General features: G+C 52.7%; 1 protein-coding gene across 1 annotated transcript in view; it reads right to left on the bottom strand.

Moving 5' to 3' along the window:
• The window catches only part of GCN1 (GCN1 activator of EIF2AK4), a 149,259-nt gene that overhangs the window by 94,403 nt on the left and 33,892 nt on the right, over positions 1-20,964 (bottom strand). The window contains exons 10-24 of the mRNA XM_038762447.1: positions 19,926-20,000; positions 17,311-17,439; positions 17,043-17,093; positions 16,416-16,514; positions 15,011-15,184; positions 9,937-10,089; positions 7,862-7,954; positions 6,976-7,051; positions 6,705-6,864; positions 5,451-5,640; positions 5,216-5,340; positions 4,220-4,398; positions 4,004-4,097; positions 1,404-1,517; positions 1,079-1,277 (exon numbers count right to left, since the gene is read on the bottom strand). Of these exons, the coding sequence (XP_038618375.1) occupies positions 1,079-1,277; positions 1,404-1,517; positions 4,004-4,097; positions 4,220-4,398; positions 5,216-5,340; positions 5,451-5,640; positions 6,705-6,864; positions 6,976-7,051; positions 7,862-7,954; positions 9,937-10,089; positions 15,011-15,184; positions 16,416-16,514; positions 17,043-17,093; positions 17,311-17,439; positions 19,926-20,000 (1,911 nt within the window). The remainder of the gene's footprint in view (positions 1-1,078; positions 1,278-1,403; positions 1,518-4,003; positions 4,098-4,219; positions 4,399-5,215; positions 5,341-5,450; positions 5,641-6,704; positions 6,865-6,975; positions 7,052-7,861; positions 7,955-9,936; positions 10,090-15,010; positions 15,185-16,415; positions 16,515-17,042; positions 17,094-17,310; positions 17,440-19,925; positions 20,001-20,964) is intronic.

Raw genomic sequence — 20,964 nt, 5'->3', positions numbered from 1 at the left:
AACATATAGAGACGGTACCTACCCAACAGCGGGCTCACAGTCTAGAAGGGGCTCACAGGAATCATCATCATCATCATCAATCGTATTTATTGAGCGCTTACTATGTGCAGAGCACTGTACTAAGCGCTTGGGAAGTACAAATTGGCAACACACAGAGACAGTCCCTACCCAACAGTGGGCTCACAGTCTGAAAGGGGGAGACAGAAAACAAAAGCAAACATACCAACAAAATAAAATAAATAGGATAGATATGAACAAGTAAAATAAATAAATGAATGAATATCGGGGTCACAACCGCCAGCAACGCTAGACCATCTTGTAACCTCCCCAGCGCTTAGAACAGTGCTTTGCACATACTAAGCGCTTAATAAATGCCATTATTATTATTATTATTATTATTATTATTATTATCTGGAACCCCAAAATTCATCCACCTCTCCATCCCCCTCATCTTACCTCCTTCCCTTCCCCACAGCACCTGTATATATGGATATATGTTTGTACGGATTTATTACTCCATTTATTTATTTATCTTACTTGTACCTATCTGTTCTATTTATTTTATTTTGTTGGTATGTTTGGTTTGTTCTCTGTCTCCCCCTTTTAGACTGTGAGCCCACTGTTGGGTCGGGACTGTCTCTATATGTTGCCAACTTGTACTTCCCAAGCGCTTAGTACAGTGCTCTGCACACGGTAAGCGCCCAATAAATACGACTGATGATGATGATGATGAGCACAGATTATTAAAATCACATCTCCTCTAAGAGGCTTTCCCGACCAAACCCTCACGTCCCCTACTCCCTTTCTCTTCTGCGTCACCCACGTCCGCAGCGGTAAATCCTTCCGGCCCTTGCCCCTCCTCACCCCGCCCTGCGCCCCACGGCACTTCCGCGCGTAAACCCAAATTTATTTTCGCGCCTGCCTCCCCATCTAGACGCCCAGGTGCTTATTACCAGGCTCCGGATCCAGTCCGCGCTCAATAAATCCCGTTGATCCGACCGCCCGATCTGACGGCCCCGCGCTTCCCGCCCTCCCTCGGCCTCTTCCCGCCCCCGCCAAGCCCTCGACGGGCACTAACCCAACGTCTTCAGCCGTCCAGACAGGACGCAGCCGGGCAAGGCGAGGAACGGGCCCTTGATCCTGGGAGCGGCCAGCGGGGAATTCAGGAGCGGCAAGAAGGAGCCGACCAGGATGGGGATGTACTGGGAGAGGCCGGGAGGGTTCTTGCTCAGGATGGTTTCCAGGAGTCCCAGGGCTGCCTCCAGCTCGCCGTCCAGCTGGAGGGGGGAGAGAGGCGGCCGCGCTCGGTGACCCGAGACCTTTTCCCGGGAATGGCTTCCTGGATCCCGGAGAGGCGGACGTTTTCACCTTCCGCTTCCCCTGGGGCAGAGGCCGCCGCTCACCTCCCGCAGTCGCCTCCTGATCTGGGCCTCCTTGTCCAGCTGGGCCTGCATCATTTCTTTTTGCTTGCTGGTCAACTGTACCTCTTCCTTTATTCCCTTCTTCTTCTTTATTTCCTGCAGGGAACGGGCAAAGGCAACTTCCTGGGGATCAAGCGCCTCGTACAGTGCTCTGCACACAGAAAGCGCTCAATGAACACGATTGAATGAATGAATGAAACTTCCTTTTGGGTTTATTCTAATAATAATAACAATAATGATGATGACGGTACTTGTTAAGCGCTCACTATGTGCACTGTTCTAAGCGCTGGGGGGGATACAAGGTGATCGTGTTGTCCCACTTGGGGCTCACAGTCTTAATCCCCATTTTACAGCTGAGGTAACTGAGGCTCAGAGAAGTTAAGTGACTTCATCATCCACTGTGTTTATTGAGCGCTTACTATGTGCAGAGCACTGTACTAAGCGCTCGGGAGGTACAAATTGGCAACATATAGAGACAGGCCCTACCCAACAGTGGGCTCACAGTCTAAAAGTGACTTGCCCAAGGTCACACAGCAGACGTGTGGTGGAGGCGGGATTCGAACCCATGACCTCCGACTCCAGAGCCCCTGCTCCTTCCACTGAGCCACGCTGCTTCTCATGACTTGACACCTGTCCACATGTTTTGTTGTGTTGTCCGTCTCCCCCTTCCCGACTGTGAGCCCATTGTCGGGTAGGGACCGTCCCTATATGTTGCCGACTTCTATTTCCCAAGCGCTTAGTACAGTGCTCTGCACACAGTAAGCGCTCAATAAACACGACTGAACGAATGAAGAACCTCTCCCCTTCCCTGGGCTGCAGGGAGAGGGAGAGTCCCGGGACTTGGATCCCCAAGCTGACTCAGGCCGGGACTCATTCATTCATTCATTCAATCGTATTTATTGAGCGCTTACTGTGTGCAGAGCACTGCACTAAGCGCCTGGGAAGTCCAAGCTGGCAACATATAGAGACGGGCCCTACCCAACAACGGGCTCACACTCTGGAAGGGGGAAAACGGTCAACAAAACAAAACACGTAGACTCATCCCTCAGCTCTTTTCCCTTCTTGCCCTTCCCACCTTTCCACAATCTCCCCGACTCGGGCTCCTGGTTTCGGTGGAACTACGGAAGCGGCGCAGGGACGCTGTGTGGGATCGAGACCGTGAGCCCGCTGTTGGGTCGGGACCGTCTCTATATGTTGCCAACTTGGACTTCCCAAGCGCTTAGTCCAGTGCTCTGCACACAGTAAGCGCTCAATGAATACGACTGAATGAATGAATGAATCGAGGTGTCCTACAATAATAACGATGGCATTTGTTAAGCGCTTAGGCTGTATGAGCCCACTGTTGGGAAGGGACCGTCTCTACATGTTGCCAACTTGGACTTCCCAAGCGCTTAGTCCAGTGCTCTGCACACAGTAAGCGCTCAATAAAAACGACTGAATGAATGAATGAATCGAGGTGTCCTACAATAATAACGATGGCATTTGTTAAGCGCTTAGGCTGTATGAGCCCACTGTTGGGTAGGGACCGTCTCTACATGTTGCCAACTTGGACTTCCCAAGCGCTTAGTCCAGTGCTCTGCACACAGTAAGCGCTCAATAAATACGACTGAATGAATGAATGAATGAATGGAGGTGTCCTACGATAATAACGATGGCATTTGTTTAGCGCTTACCATGTGCAAAGCACTGTTCTAAGCGCTGGGGGGGGGGACGAGGTGATCAGGTGGTCCCACGGGGGGCTCACAGTCTTCATCCCCATTTTACAGATGACGTCACTGAGGCACAGGGAAGGGAAGTGATTTGCCCAAGGTCGCACAGCTGACAACTGGTGGAGCCGGGATTTGAACCCGGGACCTCTGGCTCCCAAACCCGCGCTCTTTCCATTGAGCCACGCTGCTTCTCTGCAAGCCTCTCATCAAGCCATCCAAGTTCTTCCTCCCCTACGAATTTCCCCAGAATCCTCCTTCCCCACCCGAGCTGTTAGAAGACCACTCAGGGGAGTGAGGGGATGATGAGCCCACCGTTGGGTAGGGACCGTCTCTATATGTTGCCAACTTGTACTTCCCAAGCGCTTAGTCCAGTGCTCTGCACACAGTAAGCGCTCAATAAATACGATCGATGACGATGATGATGACGAAACTCAAGATGGTCCGGCCCGAGGCCACTTAACTAAGGCGATCAAGGGCCCGGAGGCTAGGAGCAGCGTGGCTCAGTGGAAAGAGCCCGGGCTTTGGGGTCAGAGGTCATGGGTTCAAATCCCGGCTCCCCCAACGGTCAGCCGGGTGACTTGGGGCAAGTCACTTCACTTCTCCGTGCCTCAGTTACCTCATCTGGAAAACAGGGATTAAGACTGTGAGCCCCCCCGGGGGACAACCTCATCACCCTGTAAACTCCCCTGCGCTTAGAACAGTGCTTGGCACATAGTAAGCGCTTCATAAATGCCATTATTATTATTAATCTGTTCCAGAACCAAAGTCCCCTTGGGATCCCAAAGTCCCAGTGACCTAAAGGGCCGCCCACGCGGTGACAAGAGACCGGTTTCTGCAGTTCGGGGACGGGCGACTCCCGCACGGTGGCCTCACCTCTTTCAGCTCCAGCTCGATGATCTGCTCCTTGAAGGAGTACGCCTTGTTCTCTCGCTTCATGTTGGCTTTTTTCGTGCTGTCTTGCTGGGCACTGAGGAGGAGAAGAGGAGGACGACGAAGGGATCAGCCGGCACCCGCCGGGAGCCCGGGCCCTCGCATCCGCCCGGGGACGGGGAGGAGAGGGGGAAAACGGGGGGACGGACTCTTCCTTGCCTCTGAATGATGGATTTGTCGTACAGTTCCCCCGCGGGCGTCTGCATGATGGCAAACTCCTCGCGCGTCACCTGGAACAGGGCGGGGTTCCGCACCGAGGCCGCGATGGTGCCCATCAACTGTGGGAGGACCCGGCTGGGAGACAGGATGGACAGCGAGCCCATCGCGTTCATGGACGACTGCCAACCAACCAAACACCACCGGTCAGTGCTCGCCGAGGCCCGGGAGCCCCACGGGCAACCTGCCCCGTCAGGCAAATGATAATGATGGCATTTATTAAGCGCTTACTATGTGCCAAGCACCGTCCTAAGCACCGGGGAGGCGACAAGGTGATCAGGTTGTCCCACGGGGGGGGCTTACAGTCAATCAATCAATCAATCGTATTTATTGAGCGCTTACTGTGTGCACAGCACTGTACTAAGCGCTTGGGAAGTACAAGTTGGCAACATCTAGAGGCGGTCCCTACCCAACAGTGGGCTCACAGTCTAGAAGGGGGAGACGGAGAACAAAACAAAACGTATTAACAAAATAAAATAAATAGAATAGATATGTACAAGTAAAATAAATAGAGTAATAAATCGGTACAAACATATATACAGGCGCTGTGGGGAAGGGAAGGAGGTAAGGCGGGGGGGATGGAGAGGGGGAGGAGGGGGAGATGAGGGAACTGGAGGCCCAGAGGAGTGAAGTGACTTGCCCAAAGTCAAACAGCTGACAATTGGTGGAGCCGGGATTTGAACCGATGACTTCTGACTCCAAAGCCCGGGCTCTTTCCACTGAGCCAAGGCAAATCCCCGGCGAGGAGTCCCCTTCTCCACCGGAGCTCCGCCCGAGCCCACCCCCTCCCATCCTTCAACTCCCCCAGGCCCGGGACTGCCTTCCATTTTGCCGGCCCCTTTTCCCTGGGTCTCTGGCCCTTCCAGGCCACCCCGTCCCAGTCCGCTCTCCGCTGCCCCTCCCAACTTGGGAATCTCCCCCGGAAAGGCCACCAGTCACCTGGTTCAGGGGAGCCTGGGAGGTGATTCTGGGCAGCATCTGGTCCAGGTGCTTGGTAATGAAGTCGGTCGGGTTAAGCTTCATCCTCGCAAGGAGGGACGGCCAAAGCCCAGACTGCACGGCGACTGAAGGCAAGGACGGGGTGGTCGCTGGAGACCGTTTTCCCAACGACCCGCCCCCACCCCGGCCCACCACCCCCTGTGCATCCATCGGCCCGGCCTCCAGCCCCACAGACCTATGGAAGGATGATGGGTGATGATGAGCATCTCCTGGGCCAGTCTCTCCGTCTCGGTGGGGTCGGACTCCAAGCCCGGCACCCCCGAGATCACACACAGGGTTTCCTGCAGGACCCGGGGGGGCACGTAGGCCTTGCCCAACTCCGCCATCTCGCCCGATTCGGTCCACAGAGCCTCCGAAGGCAACACCTGCCCAGGCGACACAGGCGACCGGCACTGTCGGTTCGCTGACCCGAGGACGGCGGAGGACGGGAACCGCCGGAGTAGCCGGCCTCCTCTCGGGCGCCGAGTGCGGGGTGGGTGGGGAGAGGAGGGTGGCCAGAGGTCGGCCACTGGCTCTGTAGGCTGGGGACGGCTAGGATGGGAGACCGAGAGGAAGCCCCCGCGTCTTTCACCCACGCCCCACTTCGAGGCCACGCAGCCCCGGAAAAAGGGGAAAGAGGGCCGGGCCGGGATGGAGGCCCCTGGCCCAGGACTATCGGTCCTGGAAGGTTCAGGCCCCGCTCGGCGTCCTCCAGGCTGCCGGTTGGGGAGTGGGGAGGAAATGACTCTAAGACAAAAGCTCGGAAAGCAGGTGAGAGGGGGAGAGACAGAGAGAGGATACGAGCCCCCGATGAGTTATAGGGAGAAAAACAACTAGAGAGAGAGAGATCGTTCTGGGCTTCGGGAAGAGATCCGAAGGGCCAGTAGAGGGGAGCCACAGTAGCCTGAGCAATCAATCAATCAATCAATCGTATTTATTGAGCGCTTACTATGTGCAGAGCACTGTACTAAGCGCTTGGGAAGTACAAACTGGCATCACATAGAGACAGTCCCTACCCAACAGTGGGCTCACAGTCTAAAAGGGGGAGACAGAGAACAGAACCAAACATACCAACAAAATAAAATAAGTAGGATAGAAATGTACAAGTAAAATAAATAGAGTAATAAACATGTACAACCATATATACATATATACAGGTGCTGTGGGGAAGGGAAGGAGGTAAGACGGGGGGATGGAGAGGGGGACGAGGGGGAGAGGAAAGAAGGGGCTCAGTCTGGGAAGGCCTCCTGGAGGAGGTGAGCTCTCAGCAGGGCCTTGAAGGGAGGAAGAGAGCGAGCTTGGCGGAGGGGCAGAGGGATTGGGGGCATTCCAGGCCCGGGGGATGACGTGGGCCGGGGGTCGATGGCGGGACAGGCGAGAGCGAGGTACAGTGAGCAGCCCCGAGGGTCCCGAACCCCTCCCGCGGGGGCCCCGGCCCGGCCCGACTCGCCTTGTGAGAATCGAGGACGGCTTTCAGCTCCTCCAGGAGCCCGTAGGCCAGACGGAAGCCGCCCAGGGAGGACAGGAGCTTCCGCACCGTCTGCTGCGCCTGCCTGCGCACGTGCCAGGGGCGGCTGAGGAGCACGGCCGCCAGCGCCCGGTGGTATTGCCTGCGAGCGTGGCCAACGACAGTCAGCGGGCAGCCAGGGCAGGGGGCCGGCCCCCTCCCCTCGCGCCTCTGGAGCGGGATTTCCGCCAGGACGACAGCGGGAGCTACGTACTGAACTTTGCTGCCCGGGAGGCGATGCGCCTGGTCCAGGAGGAGCCGCTCGGCGAGCTGCAGCACGGTGCACAGGGCTGAAGGCGGGGGGGGACACATGAGGGGAAGAGGTCACTCCAGGGCCAACCCCCACCATGGCAATTTGTGGCTGGTGGGTCTTCAAAGACCCGCCACTTTCCGAATCATCAACCGCAACACTCGGGAACCATGCAACCCCCTCGTTCTTTAGCTGTTTACAGCTCGATTCTCTCTCGGCTTCACCAAACCAGCACTCTGGGGCTTGAATCCCCCCCATCTTACCTCCTTCCCTTCCCCACAGCACCTGTATATAGGTACATATGTTTGTACATATTTATTACTCTATTTATTTTACTTGTACATATCTATTCTATTTATTTTATTTTGTTAGTATGTTTGGTTTTGTTCTCTGTCTCCCCCTTTTAGACTGGGAGCCCACTGTTGGGTAGGGACTGTCTCTATATGTTGCCACTTTGTACTTCCCAAGCGCTTAGTACAGTGCTCTGCACATAGTAAGCACTTAATAAATACGATTGATGATGATGATGAATCGGGAGCTGAGCCCTGTCACAAATCAATCACGGCTTTATGATCCTCCCTGGGGCACAAGGAAGGGATTCCAAGAGACGGGGCCGATCACGCGATGGGCCGCATTACATCGAACCGAACGATTCTGCCCTTTCTCCGTTATCTCCCGTCTCCACGGGACACCCGACGTCTCCCACCCGCTTCCCCGGTCCGGGGCCTCTCCCCACCCCCCTCAGCCTCTATTCCGATCATCCGGGACCTAACGGATAAGGCGGGGAGATACGTGGGGGGAAGAGGGGCCCCGGATCCCTCCCGAGGCGGATGCCTCATCGCTCGCTCACCATCCTCGGAAGCCAACAGCAGGAATTTTTCAGAGGTGAAAATCTGCTTCTTCTCATCCACGATCAGCTGCCAGAAACCGCTCAGCTTGGCCTCTGCGAGGAAGGGGGGGATTTCACCATCGCAACGGTTCCGTCCACGTAAACCACGGTCCCACCTCGAATCGGACCCACACAGCACTCTTCTGATTTAAATCCCTATTTTGGATCCTTCCAAATCCTCTCTCTGCTTTTTCAGTTTTGTTTATTTTTGTTTTGTTGGGGTTTTTTTTTTATATATACATACAGCAGTAACAGAATCGATAAGGCCGGGAAATACTCTAACAAAGACATCTTTCCGACAGAGAGAAGTCAAACCCAGCGGTCCAGGTATGTGATGCAAATCCTCTGTACAAGTCGTCGGGGGGGATGAGAGAATCGAGAGTTATATGTTGCCAACTTGTACTTCTCAAGCGCTTAGTACAGTGCTCTGCACACAGTAAGCGTTCAATAAATACGATTGATTGATTGATTGAGGGGGAATGAGAAGGGAGTACTTTATCAGCAAGTGGAGGGAAAGGGAACGAAGAGCATGAGAGGAAGAGGAGGAGGAGGAAGAGGAATACCTAGTAAGCGCTTACCGCACGAGGGGCCTGTACTAAACGCTGGGAGAGAATTCAGGGGTGGGAAATAGAACTGGTTCCTGTCTCTCAGGGCACTCATGATATAAGAGACTTTGAGAAAGGTAAGACTGGGATTGACAAGGAGTGAAAGGAGAAGGCAGTGGGCTGGAGGGGAAGCCCAAACCAGTTGATTTGAACTGTTATTTCAGACACACAAGCGACGTATCACTCGTGCAGCGCAGCTCAGTTGAAAGAGCGCGGGCTTGGGAGTCAGAGGTCGTGAGTTCGAATCCCAGCTCTGCCACTTATCGGCTGTGTGACCTCGGGCAACTCACTTAACTTCTCTGTGCCTCAGTTACTTCTTCTGTAAAACGGGGATTAAAACCGGGAGCCCCATGTGGGACAAACTGATTACCCTGTATCTACCCCAGAGCTTAAAAGAGTGCTTGGCACATATTAAGCACTTAACAAATACCATTATTATTATTATTATATCACCGCAAGGGTGACTTGCTCTTTTAGACCTGCGAGTGGCCCATCATATGTGCCTAGAGGCGATGTGGGATGTGCCCAGATGAAGCCAACTTGTACTTCCCAAGCACTTAGTCCAGTGCTCTGCACACAGTAAGCGCTCAATAAATACGATTGAATGAATGAATGAGTGAATGAATGAATGCCACATCCGGGTCTTCCCTCCTCAACCAAGGGGATTAGAGAAGCAGCGTGGCTCAGTGGAAAGAGCCCGGGCTTTGGAGTCAGAGGTCGTGTGTTCAAATCCCGGCTCTGCCAACTGTCAGCTGTGTGACTTTGGGCAAGTCACTTCACTTCTCTGGGCCTCAGTTCCCTCATCTGTAAAATGGGGATGAAGACTGTGAGCCCCCCGTGGGACAACCTGATCACCTTGTAACGCCCCAGCGCTTAGAACAGTGCTTTGCACATAGTAAGTGCTTAATAAATGCTATCATTATTATTATTATTATTAGAATCAATGGGGTCAACTGAGGACCTAAGGGGAGCAGAGCACCCAAAATAGGAAAAGATGGAAACCCCGGCCCTCGAGGAGTTTCTGTTCCCGAGGTCTACGCTAGCAGAGCAAAAACGGGGCCGGCTTCTGGTGGTCCTCTCTAGGAAGAGACAGAGAAACGTACGGCATGCCAACTTCCCTGCTGGGTTTGTCCATATTTACTATTCTATTTATTTTGTTAACGATGTGCATCGAGCTTTATTTCTATTTATTCTGACTTGACACCTGTCCACACGTTTTGTTTTGTTGTCTGTCTCCCCCTTCTAGCCCGCTGTTGGGTAGGGACCGTCCCTACATGTTGCCGACTTGCACTTCCCCAGCGCTCAGTCCAGTGCTCCGCACACAGTAAGCGCTCAATAAACACGACAATGAATGAATGAATCCCAGCTTCCGTTCCCCGAGGGGCCCTGCGAAGAGATGCTGCCCAAACCCTTGGCGACGGGGCTCCTCACCGGCCTGCACGTCCACCACTGACAGTCTGCAGATCAGCAGGGCGGCGGCCACCCCTTCGGTCACCGCTGAGACCTGAGTACTTTGGGATCCCGCCTTTTCCACGGCCTGAATCAGCAGGGGCAGCAAAGCCATTCCTTGTAAAAGCGTGTCGCCTGCAGGGAAAGAGAGGACGCGGATCTTTTAGGAGGTACCACCGCCTCCCGCCCTACCTCCTTCCCCTCCCCACAGCACCTGTACAGATGGTTGTACAGATTTATTTCTCTGTTAATTTTACTTACTAGTCTATTTTGTTAATGATGTGCATTGAGCTTTAATTCTATTTGTTCTGACGACTTGACACCCGTCCACCTGTTTGGTTTTGTTGTCCGTCTCCCCCTTCTAGACCGTGAGCCCGTCGTCGGGGAGGGACCGTCTCTACCTGTTGCCGACTTGGACTTCCCAAGAGCTTAGTACAGTGCTCTGCACGCGGTAAGCGCTCAATAAATACGACGGAATGAATGAACGAATGGCCCGCCGACCCGAGAAAGACGGAGGGCCCAGGGGGCGGCTGCGGCATCGGCCAACTGGGACCCGCTGGGGGCCACCTTCCTTTACAGCCAAAGGAAGCCAAGGCCGTTACCTCACCGCGCCCTCGAGATTCCCAACGCTCGTCCCTGTCCGGGAGAGAGGCCGGGATCGCTCCCCTTACTGGGTGGACGAGTCCAAAGTGACCCAGGCAGACTGCGGAGCCCAAACGGAGGCAACTCTCTACTCTGGATGTGTTCCCGTCCTACACCCGGTTTTCCTTTTTCTATTCCCCCACAACCCAAGAACTCCTTGCGCTGGAGTAGATCATCAGATTGGATGCCCATGTGCGGCTCCCAGTCTTTACCCCCAATTTAAAGATGAGGGAACTGAGGCCTAGAGATCACACAAGTCCTTCAGACTTCCTGGCACTGGAATCTATCCACTAGGCAACACTGCTTTATTTTCACACCCATCTGTAATACGATTGAATGAATGAGATCTGTATTTACACAGAGAGATCAGGCGTTCAGGTTACTCCCCGCTCGCAGAAAGATCCATTCCGTCCAAAGCTTCCTCCCCAACTCTCTTCTGGAATAATCTGGGTGCCCTGTCTGACCAACCGGAACCAATTTTCCACACAGGGATCGCCACTAACTGCCGGGCGTGTTCTCAACTAAAGACCAGCGAATGGGCCAGACCTGATTTGAAAGGCAATCGGCATTTCCTTGGACGAAGAAAGGTGAAATTCTGTTCTGTGAGGGTGCCACAGAAGGCCCTGCTGAGAGCTCACCTCCTCCAGGAGGCCTTCCCAGACTGAGCCCCTTCCTTCCTCTCCCCTTCGTCCCCCTCTCCATCCCCCCATCTTACCTCCCTCCCTTCCCCACAGCACCTGTATATATGTATATATGTTTGTACATATTTTTTACTCTATTTATTTATTTAATTTATTTCTACATATCTATTCTATTTTATTTTGTTAGTATGTTTGGTTTTGTTCTCTGTCTCCCCCTTTTAGACTGTGAGCCCACTGTTGGGTAGGGACTGTCTCTATATGTTGCCAATTTGTACTTCCCAAGCACTTAGTACAGTGCTCTGCACATAGTAAGTGCTCAATACGATTGATGATGATGATGCCAGACTCAGCTTCAAGGGCAGATGGGGAAGCAACGGGACCTAGCGGCAAGCACGCAGATCTGGGTTCTAATCCCGGCTCCGCCACTTGCCCGGCACGTGTGACCCTGGGTAAGTCACTTCACTTTTCCATGTCTCCGCTTCCTTATCTGTAAAATGGGGATGATATGTATCCTCCCTACCCCCACTTAGACTGTGAGCCCTATGTTGGGGCAAGGACTGTGTCCAACATGTACAGCTTAGTACAGTGCTTGGCATAAAATGTGGCTCAGTGGGAAGAGCCCGGGCTTTGGAGTCAGAGGTCGTGGGTTCAAATCCCGGCTCCACCAATTGTCAGCTGTGTGACTTTGGGCAAGTCACTTCACTTCTCTGGGCCTCAGTTCCCTCATCCACAAAATGGGGATTAAGACTGTGAGTCCCACGTGGGACGACCTGATCACCTTGTATCCCCCCAGCACTTAGAACAGTGCTTTGCACATATTAAGGGCTTAACAAATACCACCATTATTATTATTATTTTTATTCTCTGGGCCTCAGTTCCCTCACCTGTAAAATGGGGATTAAGACTGGGAGCTCCTTGTGGAACAACCTGATCACCTTGTAACCTCCCCAGGGCTTAGAACAGTGCTTTGCACAGAGTAAGTGCTTAATAAATGCCATTATTATTATTATTATAAAATAAGTGTTCGGCAACCAACATAATTATTAGATGAAATCAACAGAACTGGTGGTTCGCCTCTCGTCTGGGCACTGGCAGGGGACGGAGACACAAAGCTGCCCTAACCTACGATAAGGAATGACTTCCCCAAATAATTAGCTCTGTGGAGACTGTTTGATCGTTTATTTCACCGCAAGGACTAGCTCTCACTAGCTGGGGAAAGTTAGTACGGCTTTGAATCTTGACCCTTACAATTAGATTTGACTGCAGTCTTCCACCTCACACGTTCTTACAATCAATTAGAGAGGCAGTGTGGCTTAGAGGCTAGAGCATGGCTGGGAGTCAGAAGGACCTGGGTTCTAATCCTGGCTCCGCCACTTGCCTGCTGGGTGACCTTGGGCGAGTCAAGTCACTTCTCTGGCCCTGTTACCTCATCTGTAAAATGGGGATTTAGACTGTGAGCCCCGTCTGGGACGTGGACTGTGTCCGACCTGATCAATTCTCTGGCCGTTACCTCATTGTAAAAAGGGGATTAAGACTGTGAGCCCCGTCTGGGACGTGGACTGCGTCCGACTTGATCACTTCTCTGGCCCTGTTACCTCATCTGTAAAATGGGGATTAAGATTGTGAGCTCCGTCTGGGACATGGACTGCGTCCGACCTGATCACTTCTCTGGCCCTGTTACCTCATCTGTAAAATGGGGATTAAGACCGGGAGCCCCATCCGGGACGTGGACTGTGTCCGACCTGATCACTTCTCTGGCTCTGTTACCTCATCTGTAAAATGGGGATTTAGACTGGGAGCCCCGTCTGGGACATGGACTGTGTTCAACCTGATCACTTCTCTGGCTCTGTTACCTCATCTGTAAAATGGGGATTTAGACTGTGAGCCCCGTCTGGGACATGGACTGTGTTCAACTTGATCACTTCTCTGGCTCTGTTACCTCATCTGTAAAATGGGGATTAAGATTGTGAGCCCTGTCTGGGACGTGGACTGTGTCCGACCTGATCAATTCTCTGGCCGTTACCTCATTGTAAAAAGGGGATTAAGACTGTGAGCCCCGTCTGGGACGTGGACTGTGTCTGACCTGATCAATTCTCTGGCCGTTACCTCATTGTAAAAAGGGGATTAAGACTGTGAGCCCCGTCTGGGACGCGGACTGCGTCCGACTTGATCACTTCTCTGGCCCTGTTACCTCATCTGTAAAATGGGGATTAAGATTGTGAGCCCCGTCTGGGACTTGGACTGTGTCTGACCTGATCATTTCTCTGGCCCTGTTACCTCATCTGTAAAATGAGGATTAAGACTGGGAGTCCCGTCTGGGACGTGGACTGCGTCCAACCTGATCACTTCTCTGGCCCTGTTACCTCATCTGTAAAATGGGGATTAAGATTGTGAGCCCCATCTGGGACGTGGACTGTGTCCCACCTGATCAATTCTCTGGCCATTACCTCATCGTAAAAAGGGGATTAAGACTGGGAGCCCCGTCCGGGACGTGGACTGCGTCCGACTTGATCACTTCTCTGGCCCTGTCACCTCATCTGTAAAATGGGAAGTAAGACTGTGAGCCCCATCTGGGACACGGACTGCGTCTGACCTGATCAATTCTCTGGTCGTTACCTCATTGTAAAAAGGGGATTAAGAATGTGAGCCCCGTCTGGGACGTGTGCGTCCGACCTGATCACTTCTCTGGCCCTGTTACCTCATCTGTAAAATGGGGATTAAGATTGTGAGCCCCATCTGGGACGTGGACTGTGTCTGACCTGATCAATTCTCTGGCCGTTACCTCATCGTAAAAAGGGGATTAAGACTGTGAGCCCCGTCTGGGACTTGGACTGTGCCCGACCCGATCACTTCTCTGGCCCTGTTACCTCATCTGTAAAATGGGGATTAAGACTGGGAGCCCCGTCTGGGACATGGACTGCGTCCGACCTGATCAATTATCTGGCCCTGTTACCTCATCTGTAAAATGGGGATTAAGACTGGGAGCCCCGTCTGGGACGTGGACTGCGTCCGACCTGATCACTTCTCTGGCTGTTACCTCATCGTAAAAAGGGGATTAAGACTGTGAGCCCCGTCTGGGACGTGGACTGCGTCCGACCTGATCACTTCTCTGGCCCTGTCACCTCATCTGTAAAATCAGGATTAAGACTGGGAGCCCCGTCTGGGACGTGGACTGCGTCCGACCTGATCATTTCTCTGGCCCTGTTACCTCATCTGTAAAATGGGGATTAAGACCGTGCGCCCCGTCTGGGACGTGGACTGCGTCTGACCTGATCACTTCTCTGGCCCTGTTACCTCATCTGTAAAATGGGGATTAAGACCGGAAGCCCCGTCTGGGACATGGACTGTGTCCAACCTGATCACTTCTCTGGCCCTGTTACCTCATCTGTAAAATGGGGTTTAAGACTGTGAGCCCCGTCTGGGACGTGGACTGTGTCCGACCTCATCAAAACCAAAAAAAATTAATAGAATTCCTTGAGCGCTTCCTGTGTGCACAGCACCGTCCTAGGCAACTAGAGCTGGAAGGCAAGATCACTGCCCTCAAGAAGCTTAGTCTAAAGGGGGAGATGGTCGGCTGTGGCCCTAATTTTGGGTTTCTGACCCCAGTTCCAAGTCAAGCGGTCGGCTTTGCTGCCTCTGCCAGTGACCAAGGATGGAATTCACTTAGAACCGGCCCGTACCGGGAGGGGAAGGGGGAAAAAGCCAACCCAAAACTCCAAACTCATCCTTGATCTGGGATTTCTGGGGAAACGCGGCTCCCGGAGGTGGCTCACCTCGGAACGAGCAGAGCATGCACTGCAGGTAGGCGTGTCTCACGGCCGACGTGGAGGTTTTAAGGCTGAAGGCTTTCTTAAACCATTCGATGAGCTTGTTGGGCACTTCCGTGGAGAACCGGCTGCACCAGAGGGCAAGGACCGAGACCGCGTGCACCAGGGTGCCTTCGTGGACTGGAGAAACAGGCGAGAGCTAGTCAGTCTGGAATGTGGGCAAGGAGGTTGGGAGAAAGGGACGGGGAGGGCAGAGAAACGGGCACACGCCATATTCCTTCGACGCTCCGAAGGACTGCCAACCAAGGAAGGAGGCGAGCTCTCCTGAGAAAGTTTCGTTTTTAATTTCGACTGGCCCCGGCTGGCTAAGAAGCCGCGTGGCTCGGTGGAAAGAGCCCGGGCTTTGGAGTCGGAGGTCGTGGGGTCAAACCCCGACTCCACCAACTGTCAGCTGGGTGACTCTGGGCAAGTCACTTCCCTGCTCCGGGCCTCTCAGTGACCTCATCTGGAAAATGGGGGTGAAGACGGGGAGCCCCCCGTGGGACAACCTGATCACCTTGTGACCTCCCCAGGGCTTAGAACAGTGCTTTGCACATAGTAAGCGTTTAATAAATACCATCATTATTATTGTTGAGGTGCCCTGGCCCCGGTTCCAGAACCAACTCTCACATCCCCTGGACCAGGCTTGGGGGGGGAACGGGGGGCATAATGGCTCAGAGGAAAGAGCCCGGGCTTGGGACTCAAAGGTCATGGGTTCTAATCCCGGCTCCACCACTTGTCAGCTGTGTGACTTTGGGCAAGTCACTTCACTTCTCTGTGCCTCAGTTCCCTCATCTGGAAAATGCGGATGAAGACTGTGAGCTCCATAATAATAATAATAATAATGATGATGGCATTTATTAAGCGCTTACTATGTGCAAAGCACTGTTCTAACCGCTGGGGAGGTTACAAGGTGATCAGGTTGTCCCACATGGGGCTCCCAGTCTTAATCCCCATTTTCCAGATGAGGTCACTGAGGCACAGAGAAGTGAAGTGACTTGCCCAAAGTCACACAGCTGACAATTGGCGGGGCCAGGATTTGAACCCATGACCCATGACTGTGGGACCAGGTTGTCCCACGGGGGGGGGCTCACAGTCTTAATCCCCATTTTACAGATGAGGTAACTGAGGCACGGAGAAGTGAAGCGACTTGCCCAAAGTCACTGGCGGAGCCGGGACTTGAACCCATGACCTCTGACTCCAAAGCCCGGGCTCTTTCCACTGAGCCACGCTGTTTCTCTGCTGCTCCATGCGGGATGACCTGATCACCTTGTATCCCCCCCCGGCGCTTAGAACAGCGCTTGGCACATAGTGAGAGCTTAACAGATGCCATCCTCATTATTATTATTACCCAGCTCTCAGCTCTCCTCACCTTCTTGCTGGAGGAAAGGGATGAACAGCTCGGCCACAGTTCCGTTCAGCGCTTGACTGGAAGACCCAGAGACCACGTGATGACTGAAGCTTCCAATCCCTAGAAGCCGCCAAGAGAAGTCTTCATTAGCCCCGGCTTTGGGGCGGGCGAGGGGGCGCGTGGTACCCAGAAACAGGAGAACGGGAGGTACAGTGGGCCCCACTTTTCGGACCCCAACCCCACCAATTCGCCCGCGGGAGTTGGGCTCCGGCCCGTGGCCGAGACGGCCCTCAGGCCCCAGAATCCCAGACTGCTGCTCTGGCAGATTGTGCACCTTGCCGCCCTTTTCCCTCCATCTTTTTCCCGAGCCGAGACCCCAGGCCCCTCGGCTAGACCCCTGGTGCCCGGACGCTCCCCCATCATCATCAATAGCATTTATTGAGCGCTTACTATGTGCAGAGCACTGCACTAAGCGCTTGGGAAGTACCAATTGGCAACATATAGAGACAGTCCCTACTCAACAGTGGGCTCACAGTCTAAAAGGGGGAGACTCCCCAGACTCCGGAATGATTCCCCTTATCCCGGGTTACCGTCAAACCCGGCCACACAAACCAAAGCCAACTTCGGCCCCGGAGAGGAAGCTCTTACCTGAGAGGACGCTCATCTTCTGAGCCACAACGGTCAGCTTGCCCTCTGAGCCTAGGAAGAAAAGCACCCGGGCGAGGGGTCCCTGGTGGGCTCGGCCAGATTTGGGGGTCTCCGATGACCAATCAATCAATCAATCGTATTTATTGAGCGCTTACTGTGTGCAGAGCACTGTACTAAGCGCTTGGGAAGTACAAGTTGGCAACGTATAGAGACAGTCCCTACCCAACAGTGGGCTCACGGTCTAAAAGACCAGGGCCTCATTACTTACCTCCTAAGATGGCAAACAGATGTCTCGCCAGGGACTCCACGGCTGACGAATCGCTGCACTGACGGGCCAGATTCCTTAATGCCACCACAGCCTCCTCCATCAGCTGGGCGCTGTTAGACTTCAGCTGACCTAATAATAATAATAATAATAATAATAATAATAATAATAATAATAATAAAGGCATTTATTAAGCTCTTCCTAAGTGCAAAGCACCGTTCTAACCTAACGGGAGTTGGGGGGCGGGAGGGAAAAGAGGCAATAAAGACAGGCCCAACGCCAGGGCCTGGCTCCCACCATTAAGCGCTTAGTACAGTGCTCTGCACACAGTAAGCCCTCAATAAATACGACTGATTGATTGATCCAAGGTTCTGACCGCTTCACTGACACCAGGTCAGTTGTAAATTGCTTCCATCCACCACAGCGGCAGATCCCGAGCACTAAGGACTGAAAATTGGGAAGGAGCATGGCGTCACTGATAGAGCCCGGGCCTGGGAGAAATGGGTTCTAGTCCCATAATAATAATAATTAATAATAACAATAATAATAATAATAATAATAATAGCAGCACTTATTAAGCACTTACTATGTGCAAAGCACTGTTCTAAGCACTGGGGGGGATACAAGGTGATCCTAATTCTTTCTGCCTCGCCCTGACTCGCTCCCTTTCTTCACCCCTCTCTCAGCCCCACAGTCCTTATGTCCATGCCCATAATCCACTTATTTATATTAATGTCTGACTCCCCCTCTGTAAGATCCTTTTAGACAGGGAACTTGTCTACCATGAGAAGCGGCACAGCTCAGTGGAAAGAGCCCGGGCTTTGGAGTCAGAGGTCATGGGTTTGAATCCCGGCTCCTCCACATGTCTGCTGTGTGACCTTGGGCAAGTCACTTAACTTCTCTGAGCCTCAGTTACCTCATCTGTAAAATGGGGATTAAGACTGTGAGCCCCACGTGGGACAATTTGATCACCTTGTACCCCCCCCAGCACTTAGAACAGTGCTCTGCACATAGTAAGTGCTTAACAAATGCCATCATTATTATTATTATTATATCAGGTTGTCCCACGTGGGGCTCAGTCTTCAACCCCATTTTACAGATGAGGTAACTGAGGGTCAGAGAAGTGAAGTGACTTGCCCAAAGTCACACAGCTGACAACTGGCGGAGCTGGGATTTGAACCCGTGACCTCTGACTCCAAAGCCGGGGCTCTTTCCACTGAGCCACGCTGCTTCTCTGCCATCCCCGCCACCTGTCTGCTCTGAGACCCTGGGTAAGTCACTTCACTTCCCTGGGCCTCAGTGACCTCATCTGTAAAATGAGGATTGAGACCGTGAGCCCTCTGCGGGACAGGGACTGTGTCCAATCTGATTATCTAACATCCACCCCGATGGCATTTATTAAGCACTTACTATGTGCAAAGCACTGTTCTAAGCGCAGGGGAGGTTACAAGGTGATTGGGTTGTCACTCGGGGGACTCACAGTCTTCATCCCCATTTTCCAGATGAGGTAACTGAGGCCCAGAGAAGTGAACTGACTTAATGATGGCATTTATTAAGCGCTTACTATGCGCAAAGCACTGTTTTAAGCGCTGGGGAGTTTACAAGGTGATCAGGTTGTCCCACGTGGGGCTCACAGGCTTAGTCCCCATTTGACAGATGAGGTAACCGAGGCCCAGAGAAGTGAAGTGACTTGCCCAAAGTCACCCAGCTGACAAGGGGCGGAGCCAGGATTTGAACCCATGACTTCTGACTCCAAAGCCCGGGCTCTTCCCACTGCTCCACGCTGCTTCTCTAAGCAGCGTGCCCAAAGTCACACAGCTGACAATTGGCAGGGCTGCTTAGTACAGTGCCTGGCACATAGTAAGCACTTAAATACCATCATTATTATTATTAGATCCATCACCTCGCCCCCTCCTACCTCACCTCCCTTCTCTCCTTGTCCAGCCCAGCCCGCACCCTCCGCTCCTCCGCCGCTAATCTCCTCACTGTACCTCGCTCTCGCCTGTCCCGTCATCGACCCCCGGCCCACATCCTCCCCCGAGCCTGGAATGCCCCCAATCCCTCTGCCCCTCCGCCAAGCTCGCTCTCTTCCTCCCTTCAAGGCCCTGCTGAGAGCTCACCTCCTCCAGGAGGCCTTCCCAGACTGAGCCCCTTCCTTCCTCTCCCCCTCGCCCCCCTCTCCATCCCCCCATCTTACCTCCCTCCCTTCCCCACAGCACCTGTATATATGTATATATGTTTGTACATATTTTTTTACTCTATTTATTTATTTATTTAATTTATTCCTACGTATCTATTCTATTTTGTTAGTATGTCTGGTTTTGTTCTCTGTCTCCCCATTTTAGACTGTGAGCCCACTGTTGGGTAAGGACTGTCTCTATATGTTGCCAATTTGTACTTCCCAAGCGCTTAGTACAGTGCTCTGCACATAGTAAGCGCTCAATAAATACAATTGATGATGATGATTAGAGAGCGTTCAGAGCCCGTGAAGTCCCAATTCTCTGCCTCTGGGCCCTTTCTCTAACCTTCGTCCTCTCCCTTCTGCAGAAGCTGGAACTGGGAGACTGTTTTTCAGGGAGACTGATCATGGGAGGAGGAGGGGGACAGCGGGAACTTACTGGCCAATCCTTTTACGACGTCCAAAGCGTACTGGCTGAGATCGAGATTCACCGATGCCAATAAACTGGAAACGGCTGAGGAGGGACAAACATGGGTCAGTCAATCGTATTTATAGGGCGCTTATCGTGTGCAGGGCAATGGACTAAGCTCTTGGAAGAATAACAACACCAACAGACACACTCCCTACCCAGTGTGAGCTTACAGTCTAGAGGGAGAGACAGGCACTAATATAAGTGCCTCTCCCCCTTTTAGACTGTGAGCCCACTGTTGGGTAGGGACTGTCTCTATATGTTGCCAATTTGTACTTCCCAAGCGCTTAGTACAGTGCTCTGCACATAGTAAGCGCTCAATAAATACGATTGATGATGATGATGATAAGTAAAACTACAGATAGTGAGATAGACGCGACGGGGCTGGGAGTGGGAAGGAATAAAGGGAGCGAGTCAAAGTGGCAAAGAAGGGAGCAGAAGAGGGAAAAGGGAAGGCTTAGTGAGGGAAGGCCTCTGGGAAGAGACGGGCCTTCCATAAGGCTGTGAAGGTGGGGAGAGTCACTGTGTGTCGGATAAAAGGAGGGAGGGCGTTTCGAACTAAAAGCAGGATGTGGACTAGAGGTTGGTGGCAAGATGGGGAGATCAATCAATCAATCAATCAATCGTATTTATTTAGCGCTTATTATGTGCAGAGCACTGTACTAAGCGCTTGGGAAGTACAAATTGGCAACACATAGAGACAGTCCCTACCCAACAGTGGGCTCACAGTCTAAAAGGGGAAGACAGAGAACAGAACCAAACATACCAACAAAATAAAATAAATAGGATAGAAATGTACAAGTAAAATAAATAAATAAATAAATAGAGTAATAAATATGTACAACCATATATACATATATACAGGTGCTGTGGGGAAGGGAGGGAGGTAAGATGGGGGGATGGAGAGGGGGACGAGGGGGAGAGGAAGGAAGGGGCTGAGTGTGGGAAGGCCTCCTGGAGGAGGTGAGCTCTCAGCAGGGCCTTGAAGGGAGGAAGAGAGCTAGCTTGG

This window comes from Tachyglossus aculeatus, chromosome 21 (genome assembly GCF_015852505.1).
Source record: "Tachyglossus aculeatus isolate mTacAcu1 chromosome 21, mTacAcu1.pri, whole genome shotgun sequence".
NCBI lineage: Eukaryota > Metazoa > Chordata > Mammalia > Monotremata > Tachyglossidae > Tachyglossus > Tachyglossus aculeatus.
This window is presented reverse-complemented; position numbering and strand designations above follow the sequence as displayed.